The sequence below is a fragment of the Canis aureus genome, chromosome 27 (assembly GCF_053574225.1).
Source record: "Canis aureus isolate CA01 chromosome 27, VMU_Caureus_v.1.0, whole genome shotgun sequence".
Lineage (NCBI taxonomy): Eukaryota > Metazoa > Chordata > Mammalia > Carnivora > Canidae > Canis > Canis aureus.
Window position 1 is genome coordinate 19495952 of NC_135637.1, and position 18835 is coordinate 19514786.

Consider the following 18835-nt stretch of genomic DNA (forward strand, 5'->3'; position numbering starts at 1 on the left):
CTTCTGTTTTTATGGTTGATTATAATAAAGTGCTACGGCGGAAGAGATTAATAAAAAGCTCATTTGTGTATTACTCATTCATATTTGGATGTTCACCATGGCCATACCCTTCGTAAGCAAGCCATACTATATAAACTAGGTCCTAGCTCACATTCCAACTTCTTTTTTTTTTCTTTTTAAAGATTTTATTTGGGGATCCCTGGGTGGCGCAGCGGTTTGGCGCCTGCCTTTGGCCCAGGGCGTGATCCTGGAGACCCGGGATCGAATCCCACGTCGGGCTCCCGGTGCATGGAGCCTGCTTCTCCCTCTGCCTGTCTCTCTGCCTCTCTCTCTCTCTGTGTGTGTGTGTGACTATCATAAATTAAAAAATAAATAAATTAAAAAATAAAGATTTTATTTATTTATTAATGAGAGACACACAGAGAGAGGCAGAGACTTAGAGGGAGAGGCAGGCTCCCTGCCGGGAGCATGAGGCAGGACTCACCAGGACCCCAGGATCACGACCTGAGCCAAAGGCAGATGCTCAACCACTGAGCCACCCAGGTGCCCCCCATTCCAACTTCTTAAGCAGTCCAGAGTCAGTAAGCTAAGTGAATGATTCCAGAGTCAGGCAATGAGCATTTTCAGAAAGTTTTATTTGATTTGAATTAACATCCTCAGTGCAAATGGAGAGTAATTGATCATTGCTATGAAGGTTAATTTTATATGTTAACCAGACTGGGCTAAGGGAAGCCCAGAGAGCCGGAGAAGCATTAATTCTGGAGCATCTGTGAGAGTGTTTCTTGAAGAGATTAACATTTGAATCAGTAAACTGATAAAGAAGATTGCCCTCACCAGAGCAGGTGGGCATCACCTAATTTGTTGAAGGCACAAACCGAACAAAAAAGCAGAGGTGGGGTGTATTACTTTTTTGGCTTGAACTGGATCATACACCTTCTCCTGCCCTCGGATACTGGTGCTCCTGGTTCTCAGGCCTTTGGAGTCAGACTGAAATACATCAGCTTTCCTGGCTCTCAGCTTGCAGATGGTAGATCGTGGGACTTCTCTGCCTCCATAATCACGTGAGCCAATTCCTACAATAAATATCCTCTTATATATGTATCTTATTCGTCCTTTTTCTCTGGAGAACCCTAATACAACCACTTCCAGTAAAATAACACAGGGTATGTTATTACCAACTCAGGTTAAATAATTCTATTCATTCACATTTTCTTTAAGTTCTATTTACCAATTGTTTAACCATATTTCATGACTCTCTGAACCATCTGTAGTTTGGGCTTCATATATGGACTCATAATTAGAAAGTAGCCAAATGGATAGTGGCTAGTCTCTCTCCTCACATCAGGCCCTCCGGACCAAGCCTAGTTTCCCCCAGAAGAAATAGCCTGTGCTTGTCCTAGACTCAGATCAGCTTCTGTTCATATTACTCTTCTGCCTCCCATCCCAAAGTACGTCATACTTATTATTCAGCAGCTTACTTGCTCCTGAAACTAGTAGTTTAGCCCAAGAATTTCCCTAGTCTCACCCAAAGTCCTGCAAATCTCATAAAATCCAGTTCACGCAAGAACAGAAGTTCTTTTTCTGTAATGGCTCAGAATTTTTTAAAGGGACGATGGAGAGGGAGGCCTGGGTGGCTCAGCAGTTGAGCATCTGCCTTTGGCTCAGGGCATGATCCTGGGGTCCAGGGATCGAGTCCTGTATCGGGCTCTCTGTGAGGAGTCTGCTTCTCCCTCTGCCTATGTCTCTGCCTCTCTCTATGTGTCTCTCATGAATAAATAAATTTTTTTAAAAAGAGGGACAATGGAAAGAAAACAGTACACCTGAGAGGTGGCACTGAATAGGCCTCATATGACCCCAAAGGTTTTTCCCCCTAAACTAATCTCAGTCAGTTAAATTCTATAATTTGAAAGCATTCATTAGGATGTTGGCAATAAATTTCTGGGAAGGTTAAAACATACACATACATATAATCATTATCAGTCATGACTTCATTGGCATCAATAAATTTCTCATACTGGTCACAGTAACCCTGCCAAATCCAAGTAACTTGCAAGATGGTTATGTGAAGGCCAGTGCTAGGGGTACTGCTTGGGGGGGCACTGGCTTCATCTTGCTATGGCAGAAAATCCTGCAGGTGTGAGGTGCTTAGAAGCAGAGGGATGGGCACCAAAAAAAAAAAAAAAAAAGAAGTTAAAAATAGGCAACCAAAATAAGTCTCACAACTTTGCTTGCACTTTGCATATGAACTATGCAGATTCCAACAGAAAAGAAGAGTGTGAGCTCTGTGAGGTCAGACTGTTTCTATCAAGAAATATCATAATGTAAGAACATCTTGGAGAATTTCCTATTAATAACAGGATTCAACCTTTATGTGGTACTTATTATGTACCTGGCACTGTTCTGAACATTGTATATAAAGCTACTTATTTAATCATTACAACAACTCTAAAAGGTAGGCACTATTTTAATCTCCACTGTCATATAAGGAACCTGATGTTCAGAGACATCTGTGGCTTGGCCCTGGTCTATGATCTGAAGGATTAAAAAGCTAAAAGGATTGATTTTGCCAGGACATCAAGAATTGGTCTATATTTTTTAATTGAACTCACATTAATTAGAGCTTACTAAGTGCGACATTCAACACTGGGAGGCTAAATTATTAATTTATGATGAGAAATTTAAACTCTCTAATATCACAATGCTGAGACTGGCATGACTAAAGCATCCCCCCCTTTTTAGGGCAGAGAAGCCAAATTGCAATCAGAACACAGTTTAAGGGGACACCTGGCTGGCTTAGTCGGTAAAGCATGTGACTCTTGATCTTGGCCTTGTGAGTTCCAGCCTCACACTGGGTGTAGAGATTATTTAAACACACACACACACACACACATATGCACGCACACACACATACACACAAAGCTTAAGGAACATATCATTAGAATGAAGAGAATTAGATAAATGAGCTAAACAAGCATCCCTCAGCTTCCTTTTTTAGATACATTCTGCCCTTCTTGGGATGACTCTGTAATACTAGGAGTCCATTACTGAGCCATATTTTAATAGGATTCCTCTCCTGATATTTACCCCTGTATGTCCTTATTCTATGCTTTCATATAAACCAACTTCTCTTCTGGTAGACAATGTTCTTAAAAATTGTGTTGAACCCCTGAATTCAAGCCTTGCTCTGGCTGAGGAGTGACTGTATCTCTCTATCCTGAGACGTTGTATATTAGTTTATAGATCTTTATTGTACTGTCAAACTAGTCATATTTGTAAACTTCTCAGAGCCTGGCACAGTCAGGCAAGTCCTCAGTAATGTTTGTTGAAAGAATGAGCATGAAGGAAGGAAAGAATAAATGCACCTGATGTCCAATGACTTAAAAATAGCTCTCCCATCACTATGGAAAACAGAATGGTACTTCCTCAAAACATTAAAAATAGAATTACCATATGATCTGACAATTCCTCTTCTCGGTACATACTCAAAGAATTGAAAGCAATTTGAAAGGACTCAGAGATATTTGTACACCCGTGTTCATGGTGGTGTTTTTCAAAATAGCCAAATGGCAGAAGCAACCCAGAAGTCCATCAACCGATAAATGGAAAAACAAAATGTGGTCTATATGTACGATGGAATCTTATTCAGTCTTAAAAGGGAAGGAAATTCCAGTAGATGCTACAACATGGATGAATCTTGTTGACATTATGCTAAGTGAAAGAAGCCAATCACAAAAAGGACAAATACTGCATGATCCTACTCATGTGAGGTACCTAGAGTAGTCACATTTGTACAGACAGAAAGGACAATAGTGATGGCCAGGGGCAGGGGAGAGAAGGGAATGGAGCTTTAGTGTCTAATGGGAACAGAGTTTTAGTTTTGTGAGACAAAAAGAGTTCTTCAGCTGGATGGTGGTGATGGTTGCTTGACAATATGAATGTACTTAATGCCACTGAACTGTACACCTTAAAATGGTTAAAATGGTAAATTTTATGTTGTGTGTATTTTACCACAACTGAAACAAAAGCAAAAACAGAAACACAACAGGGGCACCTGAGTTGGTTGAGCATCTGACTCTTGATTTCAGCTCAGGTCATGATTCAGGGTCTCGAGATTGAGTCCTGCATCATCTCCAAGGGGCTCTAAGTTTGCAGGGGAGTCTGCTTGAGAGTGTCTCCCTCTGCCCCTCCCTGGCCTCAAATAAATAAATCTTAAAAATAACACACACACACAAAACCAATCAAATGAAAACCTCCTCCATGCTGACTCATGGCTTGTGTTTTTAAATCTGAGCTCTGTTTCCACAAAACCAATATGTCAACTCCTATATTTGTCCTCATTTAGAGCAATGGCTTGTCTTGTTGGATTTAATCTGTTTAAGACTCCCTACTCTGTGATGTCAGGTATCAGTTATACCACAGAGTTGTGCAACAAAGAACAGAACATTTCAAGTAAAACCACATGCCATATTGTCCTTACTTGCCTATTAAAAGGACAGACTTTCAATCAAGAAAATAAATATAGGGGCACCTGGGTGGCTCAGTGGTCGAGCGTCTGTGTTTGGCTCAGGTCATGATCCTGGAGTCCTGGGATCAAGTTCCATGTCAGGCTCCTCACAGGGAGCCTGCTTCTCCCTCTGCCCATGTCTCTGCCTCTTTCTCTGTGTCTCTCATGAATAAATAAATAAAGTCATTAAAAAAAAGAAATGAAAAAGAAAATGAATGCATTATTCATGGTTGATAAACAAAGCAATTTGATGGGGTTGACATCTACTTTTGCCATCTTAACATACTTGGTTTTTTTAGATCTGCAAGGAACAATCTACCAGCTGAGTGCTGTTGAACAAAATCATTATAGGATTAGCAGTTTTCTGACCCACTTACTAAAAAAAGCTGACTCACTCAGTTGAGACCCCCGGGAAATGCAGATTTATACCTTTTACGTATTGCTTAGTTTTTTTTTTTTTTCTTCAAGTAAATTAAATTCTGTAACCAGTTTTCAAGTCCTGGCCATCTTCTCTTCTTTTAATTGGGTAATTTCATACGTCTTCGTGAATATAAGCCTTTGTAGACTCTTGATATTTTACCTTTTTTTTAGACTCTTGATTTTTTTTAATGCAAATATATAATAAAACATGCATATAGCTTTCTTCTATGCAATTATTATCTAAACCCATCAGGAAGGCCTGCTTTTCTTCCTAATCCTTTCTTTTATTAGATGGGGGTGGGGGGGAGGCTGGGTGGAGTGGGCTGTTGGGAAGAGAAGCCCCATGGGCTTTGCTGCAGATGGAGCTCTGGGAAGATGGGAAAATTGGTCACTCTGCCCACGGTTACACAGACCTGGTGAAGGAGAGGGGCTTGCATTCCCAAGGCAAGGAGCCATGGTTACCTCTTTATTTCCTACCCCCAGGTCTCCACAAGTATTTTTCTAAACACAGAGAACTTTTCTCTTCCTGTCAAATATTCTAGTCCTTCTCCACCCAGTGTAACTTCCTTTAAGAAGCTTCCTTCCAGATGAAAAATTCTTCATTTACAAGCCCACTGATACAATTCCAAACCCAATATCTCATCAACAACTCACTCATAATTGCTATATTTATACTGATTACATACTTGTCTTATTTCTCTGCCTAGGCCAGATGTCCCTGGCCATAACCAAATAAAAGGACCTAATTCTGTAATTATCTCTCTTTTTCTGGCTTTCCTGTTTCTGGCAATAGCACCATCATTCTGTTGCCCAGGTTAGTAACCTCAGAGGCATCTCTGCATCCTCCTTCTTCCTCACTCCCACTCCCAAATATCCAATCAGTCTCTAAATCCCAGCAACTCTTTCTTTATTCTGACATCTTTTTTCATTTCTATTGTATCTTCCACCTAGACTGTTCCAGCCTCAGCCCAGCTGGTCTTCCAGATTCCCAACCTCCACCTTGAGTTCATCCTTAACAACAGTGCCACATTAATCCTCCTGAACTACTTATTCAGATCACTTTCCAGTTTTAACATGTCAATGGCTCCTTGTTATCTTTAACATTCAACACTAGATAGATGGAGAGACTACAGGTTACATAAGCAACTCCCAATGTTCCCCTTAACTGGTTGCAAGATTTGGGGTAAGACCCTCACCCTCTCAATACCTCAGCTTCCTCATCTATAGTGTGTGGGTAAAAATACTCATCTGAAATGGTTGTTGTAAGGTTCAAGCAAGACAATGTAAGCCAATCCTTTTTTTCTTTTTTTTAAGATTTATTTATTCATGAGAGACACAGAGAAAGAGAGAGAAGGCAGAAACACAGGCAGAGGGAGAAGCAGGCTCCATGCAGGTAGCCTGACGTGGGACTCGATCCCGGGACTCCAGGATCGCGTCCTGGGCCAAAGGCAGGCCCTAAACCGCTGAGCCACCCAGGGATCCCCCCAATCCTTGGGTGCCTAGAGTAGATACTCAATAAATGGCATCTTTCCTTCTTCCTCAAGCTAGGACCAGCCTACCTTTTCTCCAACTTATTCTTCCCCTCCTTTGCTCTTCTCCAAGACAACTTCCTGGCCTGTTTCTTCGGAAAAGCTATTCCATCTACTTGCCTTGCCTTCCATATTTGTCTATGGAAACTTCTATGTCTTTTAAGGGCCAATCTCATGAACCATTCATGACAATATTCGGCATGCCATTGTCAAACATTGTCAATGGCATGCCAAGGGGAGGTGAGAGCTTGCTGCCATTAACACTGTTTAGAATTGCCAGCTCACAGTGATAACAAAAAAGCACACTTTTACTTTTATGCCACTGTTATCTATCAATCTCTTCCTTCTCTGAATTCCAAAAACTATATAGTATAACTTATAATGTGTTTCATATACTGTTTACTATTACTCAATACTACTTACAATTGACCCTTGAACAACACAGGGGCTAGGGGTGCCAACCCCCACAGCAGTAAAAAAATCTGTGTATAGCTTTTGACTCCCTCAAAATGGAACTACTAATAGCCTGCCAGTGAGCAGAAGCCTTACATAAACAGTCACATTAACATATGTGACTGTTAACACATATGTTGTGTGTTATTTATATTATAGACTTTTTAAAAATATTTTATTGATTTATTTTGAGGGTGCACGTGCAAGTGGGGGGAGGGGCAGAGGGAGAGGGAGAGAGAATAACTCAAATAGACTCCATTCACACTGAGCACAGAGCCTAATCCAGGGCTGGATCCCATGACCCTGAGATCATGACCTGAGCCAAAACCAAGAGTCAGATGCTTAACCGACTGAGCCACCTGGGAACCCCTAGACTGTATTCTTATAATAAAGTAAGCTAGAGAAGAAAAATGTTATTAAATCAAAAGGAAAAGAAAATATATTTACACTACTGTACTGCAGTTATCAAAAAAATCCACGTATAAGTGGACCCACGCAATTCAAACTCAAACTTGTTAACACATCAACTGTATATTTATAGTTACTTCTTTTTTTTTTTAAGATTTATTTATTTGAGAGAGCAAGTGAGAGGGAGGGAGAGAAAGAATCTCAAGGAGACTCCCTGCTGAGCATAGAGCCCAATGCAGGGCTTGATCTCACGATCCTGAGATCATGACCTGAGCTGAAATCAAGAGTCTGATGCCTGACTTACTGAGCCACCCAGGTGCCCCTATAGTTGTTTCTGTTCCTGTTTTCTATCCTTTATTAAATTTTAAATCTTTTGAGTACAAGTACCATAGCATATATGCCTCTGTTTTACCTGTATAAAAACCAACCAAACACCACAGAACAATAAATGTTCTAAGTAAATGAAGAGCTTACTACAAACTATATAGACCATGTTAATCTGTGATAAATCTGGCATTCTAAGATCAGGATCCTTTTTCAACATCTTATCTATGAAGAAGTAATCTCTTGGTGTTTTACATGCATATTCATTCATCATAAAAATTTATCTAGTTCCTACTATATGTTAGGCACTGTACTAGGTCTTAAAAACATTAGTGAATAAAAATATTAGTGAACAAAATTATTTTCTACACAATACCTGGTTACACAGAGGTTAGCTAATTTGCCCAGGGTTATTCAGCTATTAACTAGTGAAGCCTTAGCTTGAAACTGGGTCTTCCCCTGGAAGTTATGTTCTTAACCACTATATATGTATTTCCTCTGATGTAAGCTATAGACAAGCCACAGTGACTGGTGGACGCCCAGCCTGACCACACTCTTTTACACAAACAATGATAGAATCCTCCTTAAGGATAGGGATCATGTTTTCATAAACCCTATGGTCTCATATTTTAATACCAAGTCCATAACAATTTCTGATGGTTATTCAGTAAATACTCACTGCCCACTGTCTTGATAAACTATACAACTCACTGACTTTTCTTATAATTTGGGAATTTTATTATGATTTTTTAAAGACTTATTTTATTTGAGAGAGACAGAGTGTGAGCACGAGTGGGAGGAATAGAGGGAGAGGGAGGGAGAATCTCAAGAAGACTTCATGCCAAGCACAAATCCCAATGCAGGGCTTAATTTCATAGCCCCAAGATCATGACCTGAGCCAAAACCAAGAGTCAGGTGCTTAACAAACTGCACCACCCAAGCACTCCTATAATTTATGAATTTAAAAAAATTAAATTCACCCATAAAAATATTTAATCACCAACAAAAACATAGTTCTTCTAGTTGCTGTTAATTAGAAATTAAATTATATTAGCTGGTGTGTTATTCCAGCTATCTTCCAGGAACACCTAACATGCCTACATATCTCACATCTACACATACACTCCAGAAGACACAAACATAGCTACGTTCTATAGGACATGCAGTGAAACCTTGACCCTTCAGAAAATGACAATTTTTCTTCTGATAACAGGAAAATATCAAGAAGCCCACAAAGACTTTTTACTAAAAGCAAGGACAATAGTAGCAATGATAACACAAACTACGAAAAATAGATTAAAGTTATATTACCTACCCACCAGTGGAAGTTTTCAGTTGGCCTGGCAACTGGATGATAAACCATTTCTACAATCAGTTTCCTTTAAATGGACAAGGTGGAAATTCACTGTAGAAATTATTTTTTTAACATGTTTTTTTAAAAGATTTTATTTATTTATACATTCATGAAAGACACACACAGAGAGAGGCAGAGACACAGGCAGAGGGAGAAGGAGGCTCCATGCCCGGAGCCTGATTTGGGACTCAATCCTGGGTCTCCAGGATCTCACCCTAGGCCAAAGTCAGGCGCTAAACCTCTGAGCCACCCAGGGATCCCTAAGAAATTGTTATTATGAGCAGTATCAATAGATATAAATAACTTGCCTGCCAAACAGATTAAGCCAGAACCTGATGCAGAAAGGACAACATGCAACAAATGTTTGGCAAATTCTTAAAATGAAATAAAAGGAGGAAATGTCTAAAAATAGCATCAGATGAATGATATATATGCAGCAAAACACATCAGCAGTATGTTTAGGCCAAGATTGCTAAAAAGAAGCAGGAAAACATGAACAGCAAGAAAATTAAATCACAAATCTTTCTAGGTGTGGGCTTTGGAAGAACCAAAAATAGCCAACCCTTGAACATAAAGCAGTCATTTTCTGATGAGTTTGGGCAGTGAAGACAGTCACATCATTAGAAGAGGGAGGGGAGAATAGGGAGTAAGTCAGCCCCAAACAGAAGAGTTTTGTTGTTGTTTATCTATTTGTTTACCTAAGTGTATGGCTCTAGCCGGGCTGGTTTCCTGGTAGGAATTCCTGAAACCAGCCAAAAATACCCTTGGGCTCACATACATCATGTCCTCTCTTGTGCAGAGCCAGCCCATTTATAACTTTCTCAGGCAACAGCATGGTCAAATTTAGCAACCTGTTGTTTTATTTTATTTTATTATTTAATTTTACTTAAAGTAGGCTCATACTCAGTGTGGAGCCCAATGCAGGGTTCAAACTCATGACCGTGAGTTCAAGACCTGAGTGAGATCAAGGGTCTGATGCTTAACTGACTAAGCCGTCCAGGCACGGACCCCCCCACACCCGCCCCCAAGAAGCTAGTTTTATCAGTTTCTCAACTTCTGCACTATTGACAGCTAGGGACAGATAATTCTTATTGTGGGGCTGTCCTATACATTGTAGAGTGTTTAGCAGCATATCTGGACTCTACCCACTAGATACCGAGTAGCCACCACCGTTCCCAGCTATGACAACCAAAAATATCTCGTCCAATGTCCCCAGGGAGAAAAAAAATTACCCCCAATTGAGAACTACTGGTTTATAGGATGAAGAGAAGGTCATCCAGCCCAACCTCGTACCATACAGATGAGGAAACCAAAGCCCTAGCATGTTGAATGCCTTGTTCCAATGTACTTAGCTGCTTAATGGCAGATCTCAGCCAGGAACCCCAGATTGTCACTTTCAATAATTCTACTATACCTCAACTTTAATCATTTGCATGGCACTATGGTTTTGCCATACCTGCTGCCACCTATATTATAATTTTTAATTTAATGCATTTATTTTATTTAAGATTTTATTTATTTGAGAGAGAGTGTGTGCACATAAGCAGAGGGAAGGTCAGAGGAAGAGAGAGAAGCAGACTCCCTGTTAAGCTGGGAGCCCAATGAAGGCCTTGATCTCAAGACCCTGATATCAGGACCTGAGCCAAAGGCAGACACTTAACCAACTGAGTCACCCAGGCACCCCATAATTTTTTGGCACCCCATAATTTAATGCATTTATTTTTTTTTAAATTTTTTTATTTATTAAAAAAAATAAAAAATAAATAAATTTTTTATTTATTTATGATAGTCACACACACAGAGAGAGCGAGAGAGGCAGAGACACAGGCAGAGGGAGAAGCAGGCTCCATACACCGGGAGACGTGGGATTCGATCCCGGGTCTCCAGGATCGCGCCCTGGGCCAAAGGCAGGCGCTAAACCGCTGCGCCACCCAGGGATCCCTAATGCATTTATTTTAAAAGGAAATATGTATATGGGGGAAAAGAAAACAAACATAAAAGTTAAGAAAGATCATGGTGTCAGAGGGAAAGATCTGTGCTCGGTTGTCTTACACATTCGTTTCTTTATCAAGCACCTACATTGTGCTACCATGTGCCTAGAACCATTTTAAGTGCTTTACAGGTGTGAAATCTTTTTGTCTTTATAACAACCTCATTAGATAAGAACAATTAAATGAGGTTACTGAGGCATATAGGTCCCAGATCAATCACCCAACTCTTAAGTCAGGGAAGCCTGGCTCAGGAGTCCAAGCTCTTAATCATCGAGGGGAAAGATGGAAATGCCTGATGAGAAGGAACAGAGAGGAGTCTGAGGCTGAAAATAACTGTAACCAGGGTATAATGGGCAGAGGTAAAAGGACAGGGGACCTGAAGTGTTAAAACAAATCTTTGGGGGCATCTGGGTGGCTCAGTGGTTGAGTGTCTGCTTTTGGCTCAGATCATGATCCCAGGGTCCTGGGATGGAGTCCCACGTCGCGCCCCCCACAGGGAACCTGTTTCTTTCTCTGCCTATGTCTCTGCCTCTATCTCTCTGTGTCTCTCGTGAACAAATAAATAAAATCATAAAAAAAAAATCCTTGGGAGAGGGGAATTCTCACCTGAAAAAGTGGACAGGAATAGTGGTGGGAGGGGATAGAAGCTCAGAGGAGAGGGCATCAGGGCAGGGGCAAGATGAGAATTCAAATAAGTAAAGTAGCTGGTACTGAGAGAAACTAGTGGCTAGCAGGATGGGGGATGGGGAGGTTGGAAGTGGAAATTTAGGCAGAATGTTAATCTGGGAATAGGGTTACAAGAAGTGTGGGCTGAGGATCCAGGAGAGGACCCTGGGAGGGGTAAGGGGGAAGATGTGAGGGGGCTATCAAAGGTGAAAACCTATTGATGAGAGGGCAGCTGGGATTTAGGTGGGGCTTGGGAGGGGTCCATGCAGGGAAAGGGAGGCACTGTAATGGGGAGCAGAGGAAACACACTCCCACACCAGGCAAGGCTGATGCTAGTGAACGCCAGCCATGGAAGTTAATGTTTTACCCTTAAAAATCAAATTGAGAATCACTAGGGGTGTACACACTACATTTTGCAAAATGTTGAACCAATTCGTCTCCAAAAAATATAAAAAGCTTTTGGGTAACATTTGAAGAATTTTTGAGACTTTTATGTTCCCACGACGAGTTCATAAATAAAATATACAACTGAAAAAGCGCGTGCATGCGCACACACACACACACACACACACACACTTGTAATTGCTGAATGAGAATACCAAGCTCAGAACTGCTTTATCACATGGTTTGCCAGTTTTTCATGCTTCTTCAACACCTGACTTTTCAAAAACAAATTTTCTGGAAAAGATTTTGTCTTTTACACTTTTTGCAGATCAAGATGTTAATAAAAAGTAAACAACTGGGAGGAAATTTGATGAGTGTTGTCATATTTGGAAATATCAGGATCTCTAAAGAAAGACAATTTCACATTTGCCCTTAGTGATGTAACAGCGCTCATGCAGAAATCCATCCATGGTATGTTAAGATGGGTTGTACCCAGGTTTAACCAGAATATCGAGTTACCAAAAGCAATGCTAATGCACGTATATCTAAAGTAACATGTAAATGATTAAAATGTAAAGTGAAGCATAGTAACTCAGGCAAGCACTTTAGGGTCCAATGGGCCTAAACTACTAGCATCATATATTGGTGTTCCATACTAGCATTATGGAGTGATTATGAGGATTAAATCAGATGTCATATAAAGGATGTAAGGAATATAATGCTAAATATATTTTGGATATTATCATTCTAATATAAAGCAGAATAGGCTAAACAATAAGCTTCTCAGAAGCCTGAGGGTTTTCATAACTTTGCTTTGACGAATTTTGATTCCTGGCACTAATTTCCATGTAGGCAGGTACTTGTTCATTCTTCTATGTCAAGGCCAACCAGAGGATTTTATTTTTTATTTTTTATTTTTTATTTTTATTTTATTTTTTATTTTTTTTTATTTTTTTTTTTTTGTTTTTTTTCCAACCAGAGGATTTTAAATGGCTCTAAGCCAACAGTTCTCTAAGTGTGATTCACAAACTCCAGGATTCACAAACTCCAGGAAGTCCCGAAGACTCCTTCAGGGAATCTATGAAATAAACACTATTTTCATAATAATTCCAATGCTAGTAATTCTAACTTTGTTAATAATAGCAAAACTGATTTCTTAATGATATTAATTGTCTAGGGAGGGCTTAGGTGGCTGTCAGTTAGGCGTCTGTCTTCGGCTCAGGTCATGCATGATCTCAGGGTCCGGGGATTGAGCCCCACATCATCAGGCTCCCTGCTTAGTGGGGAGTCTGCTTCTCCTTGTCCCTCTGCTCCCCCACCCTCACTGGTGCTCTCTTTCTCTCTTTCAAATAAATAAAATCTTAAAAAAATAAATACCTGAGTGGCTCAGTCAGTTGGATGTCTGCCTTTGGCTCAGGCCATGCTCCCAGGGTCCTGGGATTGAGCCCCATATGGGGCTTCCTCCTCAGCAAGGAGCCTGCTTCTCCCTCTCCCTCTTCCTCTCCCCCATGCTTGTACTCTCTCTTGCGCACTCTCTCTCTTTCTTAAATAAATAAATAAATAAATAAATAAATAAATCTTTTTTAAAAAAAGATTGGAGGGCACCCCCAGTGGCCCAGCGGTTTAGGACCGCCTTCAGCCCGGGGTGTGATCCAGGAGACCTGGGATGGAGTCCCATGTCAGGCTCCCTGCATGGAGCCTGCTTCTCCCTCTGCCTGTGTCTCTGCCTCTCTCTCTCTCTCCCTCTCTCTCTCTCTGTCATGAATAAATAAAATCTTTAAAAAAAAAAAAAGATTGGAGCTTTTCTTTATTAATTAATTTGAGGTGGGGGGAGAGCACAGAGGGAGAGGGGGAGGGAGAAGCAGACTCCCCACCAAGCAGAGAGCCAGACATGGGCTTGATCCCAGGACCCTGAGATCATGACCTGAGCCAAAAGCAAATGCTTAATGAAGGACGCCACCTAGGCTTCCCAAGACTGGATTTTAGGTGGAAGTTAGAATTTTGAAAAATTCATATTCGCCTCAATGAGCTTGATAGCTTGCCAATACTTGAAGACTTTTCTGATGAGATTAGTGGTGATATTAATGACACTGATTTTTAAAATATGGTATAATGACATGTTACAATATTTGGAAGATCTGTACAGTTTAGTGAACTGATATTTTCCAAATGACCAGTATGTGCTGTTACAGAATCAATCATACATGTTGTGAAACATAGATTAGTGTATTTCCTTGATAAAGTTTTAGATTCTACATAGCAAATAATCTTTAAGAAGCTATTATTTGCCGAGTTTTGATGTAATATCAAGGAAAAATATCTACAGAGATCTGTAAAAGCTATTAAAATATTCCTTCTTTTCCTAACTATATCTTTGTGAGACCAGATTTTCTTCATATATTTCAATCTAAATAAAATGTCACTAATTGAAAGGAGAAGCAGATATAAAAATCCAGTTTTCTATTACGAAGTCAAACAAAGAATCGTGTAAGTGAAAAATGCTGCTACTTTTCTCACTTTTTAAAAAAAATTTGGGAATATATATTTATTTTCATAAAAATACATTATAGTAACATGTAACACGTTTAAGTGTTTTTATTTTTATCTATTTATTTATTTATGTATGTATTTATTTATTTACTTATTTTAAGCAGGCTCCATGCCCAGAGTGGAGCTCAATGTGGGGCTTAAATTCATGAGCTGAAATCAAGAGTCAGATGCTTAACTATCTGAGCCACCCAGGTGCCCCATAACCATGATCCTAAATAGTTCTCCAAACTTGAGCTGGTCTTTGTTTACAGAAAGATAGTGCTTAGGGCAAATATACAATAGCAAATCATCACCTCCTCGTCCGTTTAGGTGAGTGAACATTGTTTAGAAGAATATTTAGGGGATCCCTGGGTGGCGCAGCGGTTTAGCGCCTGCCTTTGGCCCAGGGCGCGATCCTGGAGACCCGGGATCGAATCCCACGTCGGGCTCCCGGTGCATGGAGCCTGCTTCTCCCTCTGCCTGTGTCTCTGCCTCTCTCTCTCTCTCTCTGTGACTATCATAAATAAAAAAAAAAAAAAAAAAAAAAAAGAATATTTAGGACGTAGAGTTATTTGTAGTTCGTTTTCACATTAACAGGTATGTCTGGTAGAGTAGGGCCATTGAATTCAAGAAAGGCAAGTCAAAGACCTTTCAGGAAAAATAGGCTGCCAAGTCTGCATCAAGGAAAAAATAAAGAGCTGACCCCCTTTTTTTTTGTACATCTACATGCCTACACACTATTACTATTGGTGTAGATATTAAAGTTATATGCTTCATTAAAAGCATTTGAAAGATTCCCACCCCCCCTGAAACTTTTTCTTGATAAGGATTTCTATTTGCTCTTGAGATTTGTGTCTCTATAAATAGATTATGGAGAAATGCATCTTTTTTTTTTTTGTGATCCAAAAAGACCAAAGGGGGTTGCAGTTGGATCTCACCGCGGGCCTGCGATTTCCACTCAAGGGGGCATAATAAAAAGGGTTAGAACAGTCCACTGTTGCTAGAACAGTACTGTGATCAACTTCCTGAATTTAGCTCTAAGATCGATGAGGGAATCCCTCAGTTGTCTGTCTCCTTTCCAATCAACAAGCAAACAAAACCAGACCCGCGGTTCAGTCTAAGGGTAGAAAGTCATGTCTGCACTAGAATATTGATAGTCTCTGAATTTAATAGAGAATAAAAATCCGGAGAAGCCATTTGACCCATTTCAGCCTCTTGGTGTCCTGAAATTTCCACCTCACTGTGATGAAAAGAATCCAGGTATGACCTAACTCAAAAGTGGGTTGTTATTCAAGAGGAAAAGAATAGGGACCAATTCTAGCTTCAGATGGGATTGTTTCTGAAAATAGGAGACAGAGCATCACCTGTCTGGTTAAAGCAAGAACTGCCTGGAATCTCCCGGGAGGCTCTTCGATTCTCGTTTTGACCATCGCAGGAAGCTTCCTGATAGCCACCTTCTATATCCAGCCGGGCCACCTTGGTCACAAATTACTATTTCTCTTCCTCGAGACTTCTCACGAGTGAGGAAAGGAAGGAAGAATGATTTACGGGAACTCTGGAGTCAGCCCGCCTGGATATGCTCTCTTGTAATGACCTGGGCCGCTGACTCGACCTCTTGAGGCCTCAATTTTCCTGCCTGTAGAATGCAAAGAGCGACAGCACCCACTTGATAGGTTCTCGTGAGGGTTATCTAAGATAACGCGTGCAAAGCACGCAACACAAGTACCTAATAGACAAGATCATGATCACGGCGATTCTTTGCTTCAGATTCCCATCTGTGAACAGTTTCCGTTATTTCTCAACATAATCGTTTCTTTCGGGGCTGTGGATCTCCAAGGCATCTGGTCCCTCATATCCCTGAGTCATCATCACCAAGATGCCGGGGTTCTGAAGTCATCCCTCCCCCGCTCCTGCTCTCTAGGGCTCCCTCTCCTGACTGCCGAGCTCCGGTGGGGGCCCAGGCCGAAATCCCGTGACCACGAGTCTCTCTCGGCCTTGGAAGAATGTCCGCAGTCCTCTCGGAGGCCACCTAAGGCGCGACAAAACTGACGTCCACCTGCCCGGAGAGACGCCCAGCCCCGAGTGGGCGCGAGCCCGGAGGCGGGGCCGCGCTCGTAGGTGGGAACGCGGCGGGGGGCGGGGCCGCGCTGCGAGGTGAGCGCGAGGCCACACCCCGAGGTGAACGTGCCGGGGGCGGGCCCACACCCGACGCGGGCGCAAGGCGGGGGGCGTGGCCGCGCCGGGGAGCCGCCCGGACCGTTAGGGATGCGCCAGCCGCCTCCGCAGGCGGCGCGCGCAGCCGCCCTCAGGCTTGAGGCGGCGCAGGGGTTAAGGCTGCCGGCGCCACCTGGGCGCTGCTGAGGAGACCCGCGAGCCGGCGAATCCCGCGCGGGCGCGGCGAACAGGTGCCCGCGCGCGTCAGGCGCCGGCAAGGGGCGGGGACAGGGGGCGCGGCCGGAAGCCCGGGGCGGGGTGCGGCCGGCCCGGTAAGCGGGAGGCGCTGAGGGAGGCAGGAAGGAGCCCGCCCGGCTGCGCGGCGCGCGATGTGGAGCCGCCGCCTCGGCGCCTGCAGCAGCCGCCGCCGCCGCCGCTGCTGCTGGAGCTGCCGCCGAGCCGAGGGACATGGAGCGCGGCTGCAGAGAGCGGCCGCCGGCAGCAGCAGCAGCAGCAGCGAGCGTCGCAGCGACAGCGGAGCGCAGCCCGCCCCGTGAGGCGCTGCCCGGCCGGCGGCGGCAGCGGCAGCAGCAGCAGCAGCAACAGGGCGGCTGAAAACTCGGCGGCGGCGGCGGCGTTCCTCGCAGCCTCCCCTCCCGCTTCGCCGCTCCTCGGTCTTCCTTTCCTCAGCCTTTCCCCTTTGCCACCCCCTCCTCTTCCCCAGCGCGCGCCGAGCGGCTGAGCTGAGCCCCGGGGCGGGGGGAGGGGGCGCGTGCCGCCGGCGCGGGGGAGGGGCGGGCCGGCGCGCGCCGCGCCCAGGGCTCGCGGGGACCCGGGGGGCGCGTGCCGCGGCGCGGGGCGAGGCGCGGGGCGCGGGGCGCGGGGCGGCGCGGCGGGGCCCCTCCCCCCTGCAGCCTGGCGCGCGCCGGCCGGGCCGCACCGCTGCGGGCTCCGCGCGCGCGGGCCATGTCCGCCTTCTGCCTGGGCTTGGCCGGCCGCGCTTCAGCACCCGCCGAGCCGGACAGCGCCTGCTGCATGGAGCTGCCCGCCGCGGCCGCGGACGCAGTCGGGAGTCCAGCCGCCGCCGCCCTCATCTCCTTTCCCGGGGGCCCCGGGGAGCTGGAACTGGCGTTAGAGGAGGAGCTGGCGCTGCTGGCGGCCGGGGAACGGCCGTCCGACCCGGGGGAGCATTCTCAGGCCGAGGTCGGGCCTCCGGCCGAGGGGTCCGAACTGCAGCCACCGCCCGCCCAGGATCCCGAGCTGCTGTCGGTGATCCGGCAGAAGGAGAAGGATCTCGTGTTGGCGGCCCGGCTGGGCAAGGCACTGCTCGAGCGGAACCAGGACATGAGCCGGCAGTACGAGCAGATGCACAAGGAGCTGACAGACAAGCTGGAGGTGAGGACGTCCCTCGTGGTGGGCTGGGTAGGAAGCGTGGGGAGCCACTCACCCACCCCATTCCTTCCTTGCTCACGCTGCCTCTACGGGAAACCACCCGGACGGAGGGGTAGGATGGAGGTTTTCAGTGATCAGGCCGGGACAACATTGAATCCACCTGACTTCAGCAAATGAGTCCAGGCACAGCCCCAGACCCGCTGTGGGCCGTTCTATATATGTGCTGTACACTGCTTCTAAAATAGAGCTTACAGTATGGCTAATTTATACAGCGCTGAGGTGATGTCTACACACAGAAATGAGAAAGTCGGGAAGCATTTAAAATATGCCCCAGGTTTCCAGAGTAGTTAATCTCTAATCAGGGTGTTAGCCTAAAGCTTTCCAGTTTTGGCGTTAAGGCCTCCAGATGCCCTTGTCTTAACTTCTCGGCAGCTCAGAGTTGTGGGAAACAACTGCCCCTAAAGGAGCTTTATATAGCCTTCAAATACTCAGGGATTAGGAAATGTGGTCCTATTGCAGAAATCAGGCAAGCCTGGGCTCAGCATGTGACTGTTGGTAGTGGATTTAATTTGGACCTCGGTATTTATGTGTATTTTGTATTTAAACAGTACCCTTCTGTGTTCTGGGCCTCATGCATGCAATTCAATGGCCAGTGCAATTTATGAGAACCATATTACTTTAGCTGTTATAAATACCTCTTAAAGTGTCTAAGATTTCTACCAGTTTT

General features: G+C 44.0%; 1 protein-coding gene and 1 long non-coding RNA gene across 8 annotated transcripts in view; one reads left to right on the plus strand and one right to left on the minus strand.

Annotated features, from left to right (window-relative positions):
• Positions 1-614: 614 nt before the first annotated feature.
• On the minus strand, positions 615-16726 carry LOC144299957 (uncharacterized). Of its 2 annotated transcripts, none has more exons than XR_013366627.1 (2): positions 15927-16726; positions 615-1073 (listed from the first exon to the last, which is right to left on the minus strand). It is a non-coding gene; the product is annotated as an uncharacterized LOC144299957 (long non-coding RNA). The 2 variants fall into 2 exon arrangements; XR_013366626.1 differs by having other exon boundaries at positions 14877-16726.
• Positions 16727-17667: 941 nt separating this feature from the next.
• Positions 17668-18835, plus strand: part of BICDL1 (BICD family like cargo adaptor 1) — a 103817-nt gene continuing 102649 nt past the window's right edge. For all 6 annotated transcript variants that reach the window (XR_013366630.1, XR_013366631.1, XM_077875881.1 and 3 more), the window contains exon 1: positions 17668-18111. Coding sequence is in view for 4 of the 6 variants with exons in the window: in XM_077875881.1 (XP_077732007.1) it covers positions 17683-18111 (429 nt within the window). In the remaining 2 variants the exon portion in view is untranslated. The remainder of the gene's footprint in view (positions 18112-18835) is intronic.